At 36.9% G+C, this 15,199-nt stretch overlaps 2 protein-coding genes across 6 annotated transcripts; both read right to left on the minus strand.

Moving 5' to 3' along the window:
* Positions 1 to 3,280: 3,280 nt before the first annotated feature.
* LOC113064053 (T-cell immunoglobulin and mucin domain-containing protein 4) lies at positions 3,281 to 8,846 on the minus strand. Of its 5 annotated transcripts, XM_026234571.1 has the most exons (11): positions 8,725 to 8,846; positions 8,173 to 8,514; positions 7,552 to 7,644; positions 7,210 to 7,296; positions 6,873 to 6,971; positions 6,541 to 6,633; positions 5,082 to 5,180; positions 4,925 to 4,974; positions 4,753 to 4,828; positions 4,609 to 4,645; positions 3,281 to 3,587 (listed from the first exon to the last, which is right to left on the minus strand). In XM_026234571.1, the coding sequence occupies exons 1-11, from the start codon at positions 8,777 to 8,779 to the stop codon at positions 3,458 to 3,460; spliced, it is 1,161 nt and encodes a 386-aa protein (XP_026090356.1). In that variant the 5' UTR covers positions 8,780 to 8,846; the 3' UTR covers positions 3,281 to 3,457. The 5 variants fall into 5 exon arrangements, with proteins under 5 accessions (XP_026090356.1, XP_026090357.1, XP_026090358.1 ...); XM_026234572.1 differs by lacking the exon at positions 7,210 to 7,296; XM_026234573.1 differs by lacking the exon at positions 6,541 to 6,633.
* A 1,468-nt stretch (positions 8,847 to 10,314) lies between these two features.
* Positions 10,315 to 14,786, minus strand: LOC113063730 (hepatitis A virus cellular receptor 1 homolog). Its single transcript, XM_026234057.1, has 6 exons — positions 14,560 to 14,786; positions 12,473 to 12,811; positions 12,320 to 12,388; positions 11,553 to 11,602; positions 11,301 to 11,385; positions 10,315 to 10,726 (listed from the first exon to the last, which is right to left on the minus strand). Exons 1-6 carry the CDS (start codon positions 14,603 to 14,605, stop codon positions 10,635 to 10,637), a joined length of 681 nt encoding a protein of 226 aa, XP_026089842.1. The 5' UTR covers positions 14,606 to 14,786; the 3' UTR covers positions 10,315 to 10,634.
* Between the last annotated feature and the right edge of the window lie 413 nt (positions 14,787 to 15,199).

The following is a 15,199-nucleotide window of genomic DNA, read 5'->3' on the forward strand; positions in this document are numbered from 1 at the left end:
TTAATTCAAAGTGAATTAACTAATATTACAAAGCAAAACTTTTGATTTTATTATTCATTAACATTAACTAAGATTAAAAAACTGTCTAGAAGTATTGCTCAGTATTAATTCATGTTAACTATAGTAGCTACTGTCTCGGCTACGTACGTAACCCTCGTTCCCTATGTCGAATGACATATGGGGTCTCACTTGGGAGGCCAGTCATCTCTGAGTTTAAGAGAAAACGCCAATGAAAATTGGCTAGTGGATTTAACATACCTGAGCCACTCCCCGTGCCAACGGGTATAAAGGGCGACACTTGCATCCACTCATTAAGTTTTACGCTGAGGAGCCGAGAACGTGTCCTGGCAGCAGCAAATGGTTCAAGGTTGTGGCATGGGGACATAAAGTCTGCGTTCCCTGATGAAGGGTTACGTACGTAACAGAGACGTTCCCTATCTGTCGGTCACTATGAGTTATGTCGAACGAAATATGGGGTCCTATGGAAAACGCCACAACCCGAACACTGTCACAACCCTGTGGCGCTGCAATTGTCGGCAAGCTGTTGTGTTCCCCAAAAGCTACGCTTAAGGTCGTAACCTTCCCAAAGCCGCAGCGCAAATTCACTGACCTGGGTACCAAGGGGCCAAAGGGTGAGTACATCGCTGCTGGAGAAAGCCGCCCACACAAAGTTAGTGGAAGGGATTTTAACCTACGGTGAAAGATTGCTTCAAATCTTCCCTATTTGTTCTTTCAGCTTGGCAAGACAATGGGGAAGCGAGCCTAGGAACAGGCCGCTACGGAGACCACATCCTACCCGTAAGGAGGTGACATGAGTAGATACTGATATGGACTGACCCAGGGGGCAGTACTACATATGGAAAGGGTCTTTGAGGCAGGTCCTACCCTAGAGTAGGGATGGAACAGCTGCCAGAAGAGACTGACTGAATGGGTCTGTCAAGGGAAGACATGGGTTTGCCAAGAGGGAAACCTTACCATGGAAGAAAACACATATGGGATTACCTGTAGGGAATAAAGCCATCTAGCCCAGTATGGACATCTAGCCCAGTACAGGGGCTGACCGGAGCTCTGGGCATGCTAACACCAGTACTGGGCCTGGCGACTGCTCCCCCAAGTCTGACCGCAGAGGGGGCTGGAGGATGCTCGACCAGGGTACGCCTACTGGGGATCTCTGCTGGGAGAAGAAAGGTGCTCGCATCCCCGTGTTAGGGGGAATGGCACAGCCAGCATGACACCCAGCCAGCCATTCCCGCCAATTACATGTTACCCAACACACGGGAAGAAACTGGCTCTACACGAAGGTTGTGGAACCTCGCGATGGTGTTAGGTGTTGCCCAGCCCGCAGCTCGACAAATGTCTGCCAGAGAGGCACCATGCCCCAGCGCATAGGAGGAGACCACACGCCTTGGGAACAGAACGCCAAGACAATGGCATCAACTATCCAGTGGGCCAACCTCTGCTTGGAGACAGCCTTCCCCTTCTGCTGACCTCCAAAGCAGACCAGGAGCTGCTCAGAGCTTCTGAAGCTCTGGGTGCGGTACACGTGTATGCGAAGCGCTCTTATGGGACACAGCAACGCCAAGGATGGATCTGCCTCCTCCAGGGGCAGCACTTGCAGGTTCACCACCTGGTCTCGGAAGGGAGTGATGGAAACCTTGGGCATGTATCCAGGCCAGGGTCTAAGGACAACGTGAGAGTAGGCCGGGCCGAACACAAGGCATTCTTCACTTACCGAAAATGCTTGAAGGTCCCCGACCGTCTGATGGAATTGAGCACGACCAGGAGCGCTGTCTTGAGAGACAGGAACTTAAGCTCGACTGATTCCAGCGGCTCAAAGGGACCCCTCTGAAGTCCCGCCAGGACAATAGAGAGGTCCCAGGAGGGAACCAGCGGTGTCCTAGGAGGATTTAACCTTCTGGCACCCCTCAGGAACCTAACGATCAGGTCATGCCTCCCCAGGGACCGACTTTCCACTGCATCATGATGGGCTGCAATGGCAGCCACATACACTTCCAGGGTGGAGGGTGACAGCCTCCGCTCCAACCCTTCTTGCAGGAAAGAAAGCACAACTCTGACTGAGCATCTCCGGGGGTCTTCTCGGTGAGAAGAACACCAATTCGTGAACAGACTCTACTTCAGAGCATAGGCCTGCCTCGTAGAGGGGGCTCTAGCCTGATTGATAGTGTCTACCACTGCCGGTGGCAGATCACTTAGGTCTGCCACGTCCCGTACAGAAGCAACACGTGGAGGTTCCAAAGATCTGGATGCGGGTGCCAAATGGTGCCCAAAACCTTGAAACCCACGCGGTTTCATACAACCACTCAACTCCAAAGCAAAAATCTAATGAGTAGATTTACCTGTCGCCTTTTATACCCGTTGACACGGGGAGTGGCTCAGGTATGTTAAATCCACTAGCCAATTTTCATTGGCGTTTTCACTTAAACTCAGAGATGATTGACCTCCCAAGTGAGACCCCATATGTTGTTCGACATAACTCGTAGGGACCGAAAGATAGGGAACTAATGTTGAATAATGCACATTTATTATTCATATTAATAAATGTTTCTTGAGCAGCATATCAGCATATTATAATTATTTCTGAAGGATCATGTGACACTGAAGACTGGTGTAATGATGCTGAAAATAAAAATATATTCAAATAGAAAGTGATTTTAAACCATAATAATATTAAATAATATTACTGGCTTTTATATCTTTGACAAATGTAGCCTTGTGAGCATAAGAGGCTTCTTTCAAAAAACGTTACAAAATCTTTCTGACCTCAAACTTTTAAATAACGTAATGCATGCTGAAGTCTGTTAACATGTGAGTTTGAAGGGTTACAGATTTGCACAGATCTTTTCCTCTCTATGTACACACACTGCGTAACAATATTCATACTTCTGACAGACCGCATTGTAGTTAATCATAAGTTTGTTTTTGGTTTGTTACAGTGGAAGGAAGTCTATGAGTGTTATAAGAGGTGTGAACCAGCATGATGATTGTTAGCAAATATATTTTCGCATTTACATTTCAGAAATTTTTTATCTGTCACTATCAATGAAAAAATGTAACCGTTCACTGTTTTTATTTTAATTTTAATTACCTTCTTTAACCTCAAGTTTCTATTTTATTCAGCTTTAGGACCTTTCTGAACCGCTGTCAGCACTTCCACAGCCCTGGATTGGAGTAAACGCTGTGAAACTTGTGAAAGGTTGAAAAATGTGCAGCTGTGGTGCCAAAACATGTGTGGTTAAATGAAACATTGAAACTTTGATTAGTTAACGTAGATTAGTTTTAATAATGATAAAGTGCAGCAGTATTTTAGCCGCTGTCTAGTAAGGTTAGTCCAGAGAAATAATTTCTCAGATCAGCGATAGCTGTCACATTATGACACAGTGTAAACAGAAGACAAAGAAGTTTACAATGATCAAATTAGGTAAATAGGAAATGTGAATTAATGCCACTGTTCATATTCATTTTCAGGTTGTATTTGAAAGATATTTTCCAGAGCCATATCTCTGTTGTACAGGCCGAAACTGCTGCCAGAGTTACTGTAGATGACAGAGGTCTCCGAGTTCTGGGTTCTGAGGAAGAAAAGTTATGAGAAACATTTTGTTTTAATGAGCAGCGAAGCCCATGACATATAAGGAACCTAATAGAAGGATCATACAGTACTTGCTTAGATGCTGTCATGCATTGCATGGGTCACTTTTATTTTTTAATTAATAGTATGCACAATATTATTGCCAAAATAATTACAAGATTATAAGAAACTTTCCAAGTCTCTTATTCTCTTAAGGCTTAATTTTATTGGTCACAAATACAGTAAAATGGCAATATTGTGAAATATTATTATAATTTAAATTAACTGTTGTCTATTTTTTTTTTTACTAAATACTTTAATACTAAAGTCACTTTTTCACAACTCTTCATACAGTTATCATAACCATATTTCAACTTGACACAGCAGGTCATTTCATATTCAAAATACACTAAAACTACCAAAAAAATTCATTCATTTTTTTTTTTTTTTTTTATGCTTACATAATTGTTGGAACTATTGCTCCATTTCGCAAATCACAACACACATACAGTTGAACTGAATCAATACTGAACCAAGTGGAGCTGTGTAATGACAATATGGGCTTGTTAGAGCTGCTTTACAAATAATTTGAATTTGATACTATTGTGAAGCAGCGGTGAAACAGTCTATATTATATAAAGTGTTTTAGTTGTCTTTGCTCGTATGCATATTTAATGCATGTGTGTTTGTGTGTGTGTGTGTGTGTGTATGTACTGTACACATATACACACACACATGCACACATAATATATAATCATACATATCATAATCATATATATATATATATATATATATATATATATATATATACACATACAAACACACATACAAACACACATACATACAAACACAAACACACACACACACTGTAGACAGATATGAAAGGGGGTAAACATTTTCTTAAAACACAGAATTTTGATTTCTAAGTGAAATTATTATAATAATAATAATCTAAGTGACCCCTAACATTTAAATGTTTTTAATCATAATAGGCATAACTAGCACTTCAAAGCTTGACTTACATGTCTACCGAAACTCTGGTTTTCTTCCTGCGCTTCACTGAAAATAGAAACAGTTTAATTTTATAAGTAACAAACACAATGAATATTGCTGTGAAATTGGAAAGAAATAAAAAATTGATTTGACTGAATGAACTTTGGACTCACATATCAGAATGACAGCGATGACAATCAAAGCCAACAGTAACACGAGGACAGGCACAATCACTGCTGACGCATTTACCTTAAAACACAAATCAGTACAAAGATATTAAATGATCATTGCTTCAAACATTTCTAGAAAACATAGAAGCTTTTATATTTATGGTGAAATACTCACACTATCTTTGTTTTCCAAAGAGGACGATTCACGATAAACATATGAGGTTTCTTTTTTTTATAATGAAAAACAAACAAAATGGTCAATCAGCATTGCAAATACATGCAGCATGTTACACACAATTCTCAATAGCATAGAATGATTTGCCTTAATATACCGTATGTTGTGTCAGAGAGCCACAATCCATTAGTGCTGCTCTCAGGAGCATTTGTTGAACTGACCACTGAAGAACTCTCTTGTGTTGTGCTCGTTTCCACTACAAAAAAGGATCATGTCACATAATGTTCTTTAAACGACCAAATTTAAATGCCTTTTAAAGAAAGCAGAGATCTTTAATGACAAATATTTGTACAACATGCAACTCCATGAGTTGACAAAGTAGATTAAAGTATCATTAATAATAATTATAGATCCCAAATAATGAGAACTGAATCAGTTATTCAGAAATGAAACCTTTTCTTCAGTCATTAAAGATTCACTGCAAGGGTTAAAATCATAATACCTTCTGAGGTTTCAGTGGTTTGTGATTCAGAGGTTATAAGCCCAGAACTAGTGGTTACCAAAGGCTCTGTGCCCGGTTGCATGAAACTCCCTAAGCTAAGAAATCCCTTAGATATAAGGTTAATACCCTTAGTGAAACTTGGGTTGCAAGAAAAAACCCTAAGGGTTTCCTTAAGGAACTTAAGGCTGTTATCTTCCCTAAGTTTTTCCCCTTAATTATCTAAGTGTTCCCTTAAGCGTTGCTACAAAGTCCTTAGTGACCATTTCACCTTAATAAATTTAAGGGACCAAAACAGCGCCCTTAAGTCAACTTAATCTCAAAACACGATGGCTGATTTAGTGTTAATTGAAGAGAAGGAAATACCAAGGCGTGTTTTTAATGATCGTAATAATCCCTTGGAGACGATGAATGGTTGATGAAAGGCTGAAAAGTATTATTATTATTATTATTATTATTATTATTATTATTATTATTATTATTATAACCACTTACGAAAACAATGCCTTTTCGTCCTCTGTTAAGTTTGGTTTACATTTTTTTGTTTTCTGTTATGTTTGTACTCTCCATAGCGAAAATATATTAAGGCAAGTGTGATTTTAGCAAGGGTTTTGCTTTGTGGTTCGTTATGTTCGGTTTACTGTTAGAAGTAGTATCTATAGCAACCACTACGATCTTTGCCGTATGTTGTCAGAAACTACTGTGAAACGCTTAGTATAAACACTTAGGTAAGGTTGACAGTTAAGAGGTTTCTTGCAACGCTCTTAATGAAATCCCTTACCTCAGGGATGTTTTCTCCCTCAGGGAAACCCTCACTTAAGGAGTTTCATGTAACCGGGCACAGGTGTGGTTTGACCAGGTGCTTTGAAACAGGGTTAAATGTTCACACTCGTACATGAGCAACAAAACTGATGACTGACTTTACAAAGCATTGATCTAATCTGTGATGACGGAATGATGGCAGATAACGTCTTTATTAATGTAGTCACTGTCATCATCACCAAAAATACCTTCTTTTTAGACTTGGTTAGATTTGCTTTCATCATCATTCAGCCATGACAGATTCACAAAGACAGTATAGAATCACATATATTCACATAGAAACACACACAAGTACCCTCTGTCAAGGCAGTGCTGAAAACTCCTGTGGTTTCATGCTCAGATGTGCTGCTCGAGATGGATGTAGTTTCCCAAGTTGTTGGAATAATGGCTTGGGAGAAATTGTTTTTTAATGTAAAACTGTGCTAACTTTTTAGATCTTCAACTTGTTTTCTAAATCTGTGCTGTTTAAAAGTTTGGGGTCTGTAAAAATGTTCAGTGTTTTTAAAATAAGTTTCTTATGCTCAACGTCAAAAATGCTGTAAAATAGAATAATATTGTATATTTGCAAATACATGCAGTATGTTACACACAATTCTCAATAGCATAGAATGATTTGCCTTAATATACCGTATGTTGTGTCAGAGAGCCACAATCCATTAGTGCTGCTCTCAGGAGCATTTGTTGAACTGACCACTGAAGAACTCTCTTGTGTTGTGCTCGTTTCCACTACAAAAAAGGATCATGTCACATAATGTTCTTTAAACGACCAAATTTAAATGCTTTTTAATGAAAGCAGAGATCTTTAATGACTTATATTTGTACAACATGCAACTTCATGAGTTGCCAAAGTAAATCATTATTAATAATTATAGAACCCATATAATGAGAACTGAATCAGTTATGCAGAAATGAAACCTTTTCTCCAGTCATTAAAGATTCACTGCCAAGGTTAAAATCATAATACCTTCTGAGGTTTCAGTGGTCTGTGATTCAGAGGTTATAAGCCCAGAACTAGTGGTTACCAAAGGCTCTGGTGTGGTTGGACCAGGTGCTTTGAAACAGGATTAAATGTTCACACTCGTACATGAGCAACAAAACTGATGACTGACTTTACAAAGCATTGATCTAATCTGTGATGACGGAATGATGGCAGATAACGTCTTTATTAATGTAGTCACTGTCATCATCACCAAAAATACCTTCTTTTTAGACTTGTTTAAATTTGCTTCCATCATCATTCAGCCATGACAGATTCACAAAGACAGTATAGAATCACATATATTCACATAGAAACACACACAAGTACCCTCTGTCAAGGCAGTGCTGAAAACTCCTGTGGTTTCATGCTCAGATGTGCTGCTCGACATGGATGTAGTTTCCCAAGTTGTTGGAATAATGGCTTTGGAGAAATTGTATTTTAATGTAAACCTGTACTAACTTTTTAGATCTTGAACTTGTTTTCTAAATCTGTGCTGTTTAAAAGTTTGGGGTCGGTAAAAATGTTCAGTGTTTTTAAAATAAGTTTCTTATGCACAACGTCAAAAATACAGAGAAATATTGTGAAATATTATAACAATTTAAAAAATTGCATTTTTCTATTTGAATATATTTAAAAATGCATTTTTTTTTTTTTTTTTTTTTTACTACTGGAGACTCCTACTGACCCCAAACCAAATACTGAATATATATATATATATATATATATATATATATATATATATATATATATATATATATATATATATATATATATATATATATATATATATATATATATATATATATATATATATATATATACACACACACACACACACACACACACACACACATATGTGTGTTTGTGTTTGCGTGTACATACATAGGTAAATTAAATAATGAAATCTCTGGGAATTTCAATTGTTTTGGCATTTTTTTCTACACTTACCGTCCTTAACAATCAAGTGGACGTAATACTTCTCATCATTAAACAGTCCAGGAACATGTATTCGGCATCCATATTTGCCGGAGTCAGTTTTTTTTACGTTTAGGATTGTCAGGGACACATCTCCATGCTTTATTCTTCCCTCCAGCTGGTATCTGGACGCTTTTGTCCTCACCACTTTATCTCCATCACTTCCAATAACTTCATTACCACAACCCATAGTGGGAATGTCTCCTATCATCCAGCATATGGCACATTTTCCATGATATTTGCTGTCATATCTGCATGGCAAAATGACTCTCTCGCCCTCGAAACTCTGTACAATGACATCGCTGGATTTAGAAACTAAGAGAGAAACAGTGATTTAAAAAAAAATTATCCAAACAGTTCTAGATAATGTGCCTTGTTCATATAAAATTATATTATGGGTTACTGCATAATTAAATACTGCATAATTAAAACATAGTATTTGAAAATATTAATTGAATAATAAGAAAAAATCCTCACTATCACAAATTACTTGTAACCACACTTCAATATAAATGTGAAACTCACTTGTTAGATAACAGAGAATCCAGGATGCAAAGAACCAGCTTTTAAAATCAGTCATGATGAAAAGGTTTCACTCTCTCTGCAAACAGTGCTCAAGACATCCTCATCTCTCTTACATTATAACCCTTTATGCAGAAGTCATTGCACATGACACCCTCTCTTTTCTTAAATGTGCAGTCAGACTTCTTTTTTAGAGTTTCACTTCCATATGTAACATACGACCAAAGAGTATATCCAAAGAGAGACTTCTGAGAACACATTAACATCTATTTGAACGGCAAAATCAGACGCCTCTATACATCACATGTGGGTTTTTATGTTTTGCAAGATTTAATTGTTTGTGCATTATTAAAACTTTTAGGATAACATTTCATTTTTTATGCAACTGCATTGAACACTAGAGGCCGCTACTGTGTGATAAATCAAATTAAGTTTCCAAACTTTAATAGCACGGGATGTTTGCAGGACAGCATAAAGATCTCACTGGACCCCAAGGCTATGACTTACTGCAGGGCCCCCATCAAAGTAATTATATATATACAGCTTAAAATAGAATTTTTATCCTATCAAAATTTGTGATGAATTGCAATTTCATAATACTTGTTACCAAGTCAAATATCTCAAAATAAAAATAAAAAACTAGCCTACGTTAGAACAAACTTACTGAAGACAAGTAAACATAACAAAGAAATTGACCTACTAACACCTAAAGCACTGAATAAGAAAATTTTTATATTGTATAAAATAAAAAGACAACAAACAGACTGAATAGTCTTCACTGTATAAATTCAGTATACAGTATTTACAAAATGAATCCGGTCAAGGGCAGTGAGTGATTTTCTTTCTAGTGTTAAATTAAAATTATTGACACAAATGGCAACAGCATTTATATTAGTCTGCTTTGGAGGAATACTTCACCCAAACTTAAAGTTATTGCTTTTGTTCTAAACCTGTTTAGAGTTTCCTTCTGCTCTTGAATGCAAACGTATGTATTTTGAAAAAAATAATAATAATAATACTGCAACAAACAGTTTCTTTGCCCTAATCACTTTCATAGTAAGAAAAGAAACACTACTGGAGTAAACAGGGACCATACATTTTCTGGTGGTTGTAATATTCTTAAAAATATATTTTTTATGTTGAAGAGAACAAAGATATTCCTAGAGATTCAGAACAACTTGAAACTGAGTAAATGATGACAGTATTTAAGTTTTTGAATGAACTATACCCCTTTAAAATCTCATCATATAATGCCAGGATCTCATAATAGACAACTAGAGAACATGCTTCAACTATTAACGCTCATTAAAGACACAAATGACTGTGTTGACAATGAGACAGGCATTCTGACACATAACTATGTGTATACAAATATTTAAAAACAAAAAATAACTCTTACTTTATTCAGGTGCATATGATCAAATGCATTCTGCATGTATAAGAAACCATCTTAATGCGTGCATTTGCCAAATGGAATCATACCCCACTGCTTAATGTCCCTGAACAGTTAAATGAATGTATTAGTTTTAAAACCACAATGCTTAAAATGCATTTAAATGAAAAGCTTAAATCATGAAGTGCAAAATGAATTTCTCCACCCATAAGCGAAGGCCTTCTTCTCACTATTCACTGGGTGTTGGGACAGTTAGTAATTTATTTTTTAGAAGGAGAGGCATGACATTAGATTACAGTTTGAACGCTTTTTACAAAAAAGACTTTACAGACATTTCATATTACATTGAAAAGTAAACGACAACAACATAATGCAAATAAATTATCTCAGATTTAGTTTAATAACACATACCACACACACACACACACACACACACACACACACACACACACACACACACACACAATCCATATAACCATGCATGTGGTTTATATAGTCATAGGGACCTCAGGACTGACTATCACCGCATATCTGTGTGTGGTTGTTGGTCTGGGAAGCCTGGCAGATTTTTACATTCTCCTTCAGCTGGTGTGTTCTCTGGGCGCCGCAGTCCTGAGGGCAAAGCGTTCAGATATATGTGTTAGTGCACAGTAAGCAAAACGGGCCGTGAGCCACCTCTTTCACTTCCACTCAGCCATGGGAGACACATTCTGAGAGCCAAATTTAACGCTGCATGCAGCATGAGGATCTGCAGAAGTTTCCACACAGCAGTGAGCAATGAGCAAGTGTTTCTTATTCATGCATTAAAAAAAAAATGTTCAGTACACTTTTCAAACCATATATTGTTTGGTACAGAGGTTTATTTTGGTGAATATGTCATGTGACCATGACAACCTGACAAGGTCACATATTTCACCCCCCTTTATTACATAATAATTATTATATTACATTAATGTCTTCCCCCAGGCAAATCTACCTCATGAACAGTTAAATGTTCCCCACTTATGCAACCAACTGTGCAATATCCTTAGATATCCTGCATCTCACTCTATTCTATTCCATTATCATCTAGCACTACTGTGCATACAATTTATTTATTTTTTAGCTGAATTTTTAGGTTTTTACAAGTATTTAATATTTATCCAGAGATAAACTATTCAAATGAATTACTTGCTACTCTACTTACTGAACAGAAGTGCGATGATCAAACCCGGGATGAAGACAACGGCCCCCACTCTTACAGTATTTACGATAAATGTTTCCATTTTATCCTAGAATGACACACAACATGAAGGTACAGTTACACCTTACTCATGTCCAAAAATCAATATGCATTTTATACATACATTACCTACAAGATATTCAAGAAAAAAAATATGGATTGACAGCAAATGCAAAACTGCCAATGTATGTCTTTGCAAACAGAATCGTGCAATACCTCAGTATGGACGACTGCAACTGCTTCGTACATGTAGACGTCGGTAGCATCTGAAATAAATCACTGTATTTACTCTTACATTTCTGGATAACCTTTAAAGTTGATTAAATGTGATCTTGATTATATTCATTCCTGCGGTTGTCTTTTCTGATACGATATAAAGCTCAGTAATGAGTGTGGTTGGGTCTGATACATAGTAAACTGTGCGTAAAACAAAAAAATGGTTAGTCTGGGTTATTTGATTCTTGAGCCTAGTGCTTGTTGACCTGGTGAAATATTTTCAGTTCCAGCTATTATGTTAGTACTGGTAATTTAGATTTACATTTTTTTAAATTTTATGCATTTAGCAGACGCTTTTATCCAAAGCGACTTACAGTGCATTCAAGCTATCAGTTTCACATAAAAATATCATGTGTTCCTTGGGAATCGAACCCCCAACCTTGCGCTTCATAGCGCAATGCTCTACCAATTGAGCTACAGGAATATTTAAAATTTTTATTATATTTAAAATGATTGTCATTAATATGTGACCCTGGACCACAGAACCAGTCTTTTAAGTGTACATTTTTCAAAATTGAGATTTATATAAGCTTTTCACTTACAAATTGAATCTTTTTAAACGATGAAAACAGTTGTGCTGCTTAATATATTTCTGTGGCCTCTTTAATGAACAGAAAGTTAAAAATGTGTGATATATAGTTGCATAAGTATTTAACATTGTTTTCCCTCGCCCAAAACAGATTTCAAAAAGCAAAAGACTTTCTAACCTTGTTTTTCCTGATTTGCTGTTGTAGGGACCAGTTGCGTTTCTGAGATGACTCTTTTGGGATCCAGTCCTTTTATGCAAGAACAGGAATATTTTAGATTAACACACTATGAGAGCAACAACAACACTGATTTCAACTAGAGGGGTAACTTACCATTTCTGATAAACAGATAGACGTTGTGACTGATGTCATTGAAAGGTCCAGGAATCTCGATACGGCAGACATACATCCCAACATCGCTCTTTTGAGCAGCTTTTATGGTAAGTGAAACATCCCCTCGCTCCAGTCCACTGGCCAAGCCGAATCTGTTTGACTCTCTGAAGGTCACTTGCGAGCCATCGGAGGAGATAACAGTGTTCTCACAGCTGAACAATGACTGTTGTCTCCCCCAGCAAACATTCACTAGGCCATTAGTGTTAACGTCATATTTACATGGAAGTTTAACTGTATCCCCAACTTGTCCAACCACCATGTTTGATGATTCGCTGCAGGCTACAGCACATAAACAGAGAGAAGATTCATCACTTGTTAGTTTCATCATTCATACGGCACCAAATTTTTTGATTTCTCATGCATTTCACACATTCTTCCTCATTCTTTCATAAAACATCTTTCACTATCACTAAACGAATCAAATACTGTTAAGTGAATGATGACAGAGTAAGAAAGGGTTTATTTTTTCCAATGGCCTTGTGGAGAAATATGGCACAAGAAACACAACAATATACATACGCAGAATAGTATTCATTATAGCACTTGAAAAAATTAAAAACTGATTCAAATGTTTATCTTGTTTCAATCAAATATTTGAGCATCCTTAAAATGAGATGCATTAATGTACTTTGTAAAGTACTTATATAGTAAATAGTATATATATATATATATATATATATATATTAGGGGTGTAACGATACGCGTATTCGTATTGAACCGTTCGGTACGACGCTTTCGGTTCGGTACGCGGTACGCATTATGTATACCGAACGGTTCGTTGGACTAATTAATTATATAAAAAAAAAAGAGAAATATAATGATATGCGTTCAACAAGGTAGCCCAATAACCCAAAACGACGTAACAGGCAACGCCCCTGACACTCCCGAAGAAGAAAAAAACACCATCTTATATGTTTATGTTAGGCTACTCAGCAGGCGCTCGCTCACTCAGTACGCGCTGAAGGCTCGTTGCAAAATAGCCAATGCGTTTAACAGACTAGAAATGAGAAGATCCTCCAATAACCAACAGGTCTGGTGTTTGGGTGCACTTTGGATTCCCTTTAAGCTATAATGGTGATGGCAAGAGAGTGGTGGATAAAAAAACAACGGTATGTCGCATCTGCAACATGACAGGGTACACCAGGGGGATTACAAAAAAAAAAAAAACAGCGGGAATATCTGGGATATATGCGTCAGTACTATCTGGGAAAAGACGAAAAAAAGGAGAAACATGCACGCAGCAAACTATCCCTGCAGCATTTAGAAACTATAGCTTACAGGGAATCCAACCCAAACACCAGACCTGTTGGTTATTTTAGGATCTTATATTTCTGGTCTGTTAAATGCATTAGACATTTTGCAACGAGCCTTCAGCGCGTGCTGAGTGAGCGAGCGCCTTAGGGGCCGTTCACATATCGTGCCTAAAAACGCATGGAAAACGCTAAGCGCGTCTTTCTCCTGAGGCGTCTGTCTTTGCTAAGCAACAATGACGTGCTCTCTCCATGAGACGCGGAAATTTCAGCGAAGGATAAATGGATTTGCAGCTCTAAAAATCGCTTGCAGTAGCCCTGCTACTAAATTTATTTCAAAATTGCAATCCATATACAACTATGATCAGCTGTTCCTTCATCTTGGCTGAGCTCTCAACGTTGTTACGGGAAAGGATGAAGCTGATTGGTTGGTTCTTGTCACATGACCCGCGGTGCGCTTGCGGCATTCTGAAAAGTTGAGATGTTTTTACATTTTGCTGTATCTAAAACGTATCGAACCGAACCGAACCGAACCGTGACATCAGTGTATCGTATCGAACCGAACCGTGAATTTTGTGAACCGTTACACCCCTAATATATATATATACAGTATACACAGGTAGTATTTTTCACACCACATCACAATTTAGTTTTCTTGTTTTAAGCATACTCTCAAATTTTGCTAGAGTTAATAAATTAAGAAAATAATTGGAAGATGACAAGTAAAGCAAGACAAAAAATACTTGATACTATACAGGAAGAATTTTTTGTACTTACATATTACAAGCATATTTGATGAGATGAAGAAGAGAAAGACAATCATTTTCTTTGCTGTGATGCACTCAGAAAGACACTAATACATGTGTAAATGTCTCATATACTAAAAATACAACTTCTCTTTTTTATGAAGGTTGTTCTCCAATAGAAATAACTTAAAAATGCTATTGGTTCCACTGCCAGACAGAGAATTTGTCTTCCTGTACATTTTTATTTGATGTATTTAATGTCCTCTGACTTATGTTGTTCTTTTGAATTTTCTATAAATCAGCTAATCCTGAAAAAAAAAAATGTATCACAGTTCTCAAAAAAAAAAAAAAAAAAAAAAAACTGTACATATAATACAATAAAATCTATTTAGTTATTTTAAATGGTAAATATAATTCACAAGATTACCAGCTTCTACTTGAGTAATTGCTCAAATAAAGAAATTTAATGTGTTAATAGTAATCATTTACAGAAAAATTGTAATAGTAATAAATTATAGAAGGATTATGTGTTACCGACAACATAACATGACATGACATATAACATATAACATATAACACAAAACACAAAACACAAAACACATAACATATAACACATAACATATAACATGACATGACATGTAACATAACATATGTGGTTTTATTAACAAAGT

The sequence above is a fragment of the Carassius auratus genome, chromosome 46, assembly GCF_003368295.1.
Source record: "Carassius auratus strain Wakin chromosome 46, ASM336829v1, whole genome shotgun sequence".
Taxonomy (NCBI): Eukaryota; Metazoa; Chordata; class Actinopteri; order Cypriniformes; family Cyprinidae; genus Carassius; species Carassius auratus.